Raw genomic sequence first — 4650 nt, 5'->3', positions numbered from 1 at the left:
GGGGGGGGTGGGGATATATATCTGCCCCCCCCCCAATTGATATATCCCTAATCTTACTTTCATACTGTCAGAAACATCAACACAGACCAAGAAAATAAATGTAAGGTACACTAAATAAATCACAGTCATGATGACATGCTACAAAATAGTGTGAATTTGTTTTAAAATGCTACATAACTATTATATTATCATGTGAAATGAGAACATTTTACTTCCACAGCGACTGCTTATCATACAAACAGCACAAACCAGGCCCCTGAAATTTTAAATTTATGTGAACATTATTTTACAGACGATTGCTTGACAGGCAGTGAGAAAAGATAACAAACAGAGCAGCTTATTTCACAGTTACAAACATTATATTTGGGCATTTTCTTAGTTTATACAATGTAAACAGATTCTGTTACATTGTTACCACTGAGAAAACATGTGCACATCTGATTTATGTGAATCATTAAAGAGTTCTTTCTTGTGGCTAATCAGCTGTTAGCATTACCTGTATTTTTGTAGAACTATATCAGCAGCAAAAAAATGTTTCAAAGATGTACACAAAGTGGTGTGAAATCAGGCCCAATGCCCATATGAAAAGGCATAAATTAAAGCATGAGCTGACACTGGAAAATCTTTATGACATCCAAACAAGATGTGAATTGAGCGCAAGGAAAGTTTTACTGTTAGTTAACCCAAGAAACTGGCAACTCATATTGCCACGAAAACAAACAAAAAGAAATGTACTAGGCGACTCATCACATAAAACAAAATTGCACAGCAGGTCTGACTTAGAAACGTTGTAATGCACTGTAAAATATAACTTCCTATCGGCAATAATAATCAGTCACTTATTTGCGATAACTTATATTCAAGTGTAAATTTAAAACAACTTTGACCCTACTCAAAACACCTTACAAATAATCTAGCACTTATATGTTAGACATACTTATACAAATAACTTAAAAAGGATATCCCCCAACTACATGCATTTTGAATTATGCAGATTTCCCTATAATGTGTTTTTATATTAATTTATTTTTTCATAGAGGAAAGTTTATTTAAGCATATTTTTGAGTAAGCAATCTCTGTTTTTAATATTACTGTTATAGGAAATAAATTCGAGTTACATACACACTCCTGGAGTTGCAAATATTGTTTAAGTCAGGGGATACCTATACTTCATTCTCCATGTACCAGATAATTATTTTCAATAATTTAACATAACATTATGAATAAACATATAACTGACCCTTCAAACAATTCTGCAACTTGATCAATGTAATCCTGTAAGTGCAATTCTTCAAGCCAGGAGGAATACTTGTTGTACACCATTACTAACTCTTGCACTTCCTCAGCCCCCAGTACAGTATCCACCATGTCAAGTATATATACTGTTGAAAAAGAAAACAGCGTCAAGTTGAATATCGCTATTACAATTTATGAATTATCTAAAAAAGAGCGATAAATTTATGTCTATATGGTTTAAAAAATTTTGTTCTATGTGTGGTGTCTAAACAAAACTATAAATTACTTATTGTACAACTTAGTGGCCTGTGCACAAAAATGTTCTATAGCATAAATTTCTACTAGAAGGAGACTGTCAGATACAACCTCATAATTCTGCATCATTGCCACATTTATAATATTAACTTATGATAAATGGTACGATTTCTTATTTTTTGGGTGTTTTTATGACTTACCATTACATGAAATCTTACATTCCTACCTACACTAGAACAATCATAAAAATTCAGTCAATAAATTTGCAGAATAGATGAAGAAAATTAATTTCAAGACTAGAGAAAGGATTTCAAAGAGAATTTATTAGTCATGAAAACTGGTGGTACTCGCATTTGAATACTGCAAGATTTTGTAGATGAATATAAATGGAAAGTTTAAAGTATGATTGAAGTCAACGTTTAATCAAAGCCTGTCCAATTAACAACTGCAAGTCTGAACACTGCTGTGTTAATATACCTTATCAGAATTCTCTTTTCAAATTACCATATGCTAGACTAAAATTTAAATCTTCTTACCACTGATTTTGTCCTCAAAGTCTATGACTCTGCGACTTAGAAGCTCTAGTGTATTCTCAATACTAGTTAGATATGGTTCCAACAACTGGATGTAGCTAGCAAGAAGATCAGCCAAATAATTTTCTACGTATGTTAGCAAATGCTTCATGTTCTCCTCTACATGCATTATTTGTAACCTTGTAGCTTCAATTTTTGTCTTCAGGTACTCCTTGGAAGATGTATGCAGTCTCTTAATTTCAGCAATGCAGTTAACAACAAACATCACAGTTTTACCAGCTACAACCTGCATAGAAATATTGGTTCAGTTAATAAATTAGAAGGCTTCAATTTATATAAATTTTCCAATGATTATTCACAATACATGATTAAACAAAACTAAAATAATAATAAGATTATAGTCCTCTGGGTTGTGATACCATGTAGCCTGGTAAACAGAGTTGAAGAGAAATCAGCAACTTATTGCATACTAAGAAATACACTTGAAACCTAACACACAACGAAGCCAGACGTGGAAATGCAAGAGGTGGATAAGGCCCACAAATAAAAAAAGCAGATCGTGGAAAAACATAGAATAAAACATTACAGAACATCACCACAACCAATTCTGAACAGTGTACATCCAAAGGAAATCAAATAGGAGCAGAAATAAAACACGTCTGCCCATGATCAAACTAATAGACACCAACATAAATCATGACATGACAGGTACAATGAATATAACAATTTCAACTCATTGTCTAAATGTTTTAATACACCATAACACTGTAATATATTTTATGACTTAAATATTTTCATTTGATTATATATACATTTACGTCCCTCTTTAACCAACCAATTGAATGTAGAACCTTCATTTCAATTTTAATGCATTTTATAAACTTTGTACAAATTCAGATGAAAGTTGAATGTACGAGTATTAACTGAATGTGAAGTCAGGTACATTAGTAACAGTTATTATATTACTCATGTAATGTGTGAATTATGTAAAGTGCAATTCAATAGTTTGAAAATATTTGTTGATGTGTACTGCCTGATGATGGCTTTATAAGCTGAAACATGTAGCATATTACCATACTATTAAGACCATTAAACTCATTACACACAGTGAAATGTGAATGAGATTCTAATGGTTGTTGTGTTGAGATGGAAACAAAACAAAGAATTTATAGAGTGGAAGAGACTCTCTTTCTCTAAAGAATGAGGCAGCACACTCCTCCAAAACACTAGTACATACCTATCAAACCTTATTCCTGTAGGTCGCGGTGCAAGGGCCAAGAAGGCCCACCCCTTATACATTCATACCAAACCTTATGGTATGATATCCCAGAAGACCATAACTGTGTTTTTCACCATTATGAGAAACTCAGTTTTCACAAGGTAACAACAGAACAGCTTCAGCAGCAGATACTTTATTAGATAACCACTTGATGACCAGGTATGATGTAATGGAAACAGATCACACAGGACTCCAATCAACGTAAATATCAGGGGTTTATGTAGTTTTAAATGAGGTGTGAAGATGAAGATTAAAATCATTATAGAATTGAGATGGTTCATGTATATACCTACTAATTGTGTATGCATCAATCTTTATGTTAAAAATTACGAACATAACAGCAGAATGGAATGTAGTCGCTATGTTTAACAAGTTTCAAGTAAACTGAATCTATAATGAACAATTATGGGTGAGTAAGTTTCATAGTTATTAACATATAACATCTGCTAGCTTCAATATGTAACTGGAAACATTTAAGGGCAAGTATAAATCATGGAGGAGATTTTTTGCAGTCACTTCAGACCAAAAATGCATGAACATATTTCCCAGAACTGTCAATAACCTAGCAGCAGTCTCTTCTTTCATACAAGGAATTAGTTCCTTAGAAGTCAATCATTAAAAATTTGGTAAACAGAAATGAATTTCTCATTACATCAGAGGTAATATGAGTAAATAGAAATAGAAAATTTAATTAAAAGATATTTTAAATTAAAATATTTTTAAACTCAGTCATTAAAATACTATTCCATGCTGGTCCCTCTTGTTGTTTATAATATACATAAATGACTTGCCCAAGATTTTAGAAACTAAGAGTATCCCCATTCTATTTGCTGATGATGCCAGTTTTTTGATCTCTCAAGACAATCCAATAAAACTTAAAAATACAATAAAGTATATAGGATATTGGAGGACTGGTTTAAAAAAATTTAATGTCACTGAATTTAATGAAAACATATTATATAAACTTCACTGTAAAAAAATAATGTAGTTAGAGAAATGGGGGGCATAGGAACGGTTTTATTAAACACAAATTACATAAAATTTCTTGGCCTGACTATCCAAAATGATATAACTTGGGATATACATATAGATGAGATAACAAAGAAACTAAATACAGCTTCATGATTTGTTTATTCCGTCTTGCAGTGCATACACTTATCTATCTTCTTCTTTCACTTTCACTACATGTTTCGGCATAAGAATGCCATCTTCAGGTGCTACTCAATTCACGTCAAACTAGTACATTGTATGCCTTGTCTTCACTTTAAAATAACTAAAATATATGTCCATCATATATATTGACAAATGTCAATCGTAAAAATATTAAAACTGTCCAGGGTTCCCGAT

General features: G+C 32.0%; 1 protein-coding gene across 3 annotated transcripts in view; it reads right to left on the bottom strand.

The window, feature by feature from the left end:
* LOC111872033 overlaps nt 1-4650 on the bottom strand; it is an 88151-nt gene that overhangs the window by 21017 nt on the left and 62484 nt on the right. For all 3 annotated transcript variants that reach the window (XM_033754493.1, XM_023865523.2, XM_023865525.2), the window contains exons 20-21: nt 2028-2310; nt 1241-1382 (exon numbers count right to left, since the gene is read on the bottom strand). In XM_033754493.1, coding sequence (XP_033610384.1) covers nt 1241-1382; nt 2028-2310 — 425 coding nt within the window. The remainder of the gene's footprint in view (nt 1-1240; nt 1383-2027; nt 2311-4650) is intronic.

This window comes from Cryptotermes secundus, unplaced genomic scaffold, assembly GCF_002891405.2.
Source record: "Cryptotermes secundus unplaced genomic scaffold, Csec_1.0 scaffold87, whole genome shotgun sequence".
Taxonomy (NCBI): domain Eukaryota; kingdom Metazoa; phylum Arthropoda; class Insecta; order Blattodea; family Kalotermitidae; genus Cryptotermes; species Cryptotermes secundus.
Note: the sequence above shows the minus strand (reverse complement) of the source record. Positions and strands in the feature narration are given on the sequence as shown.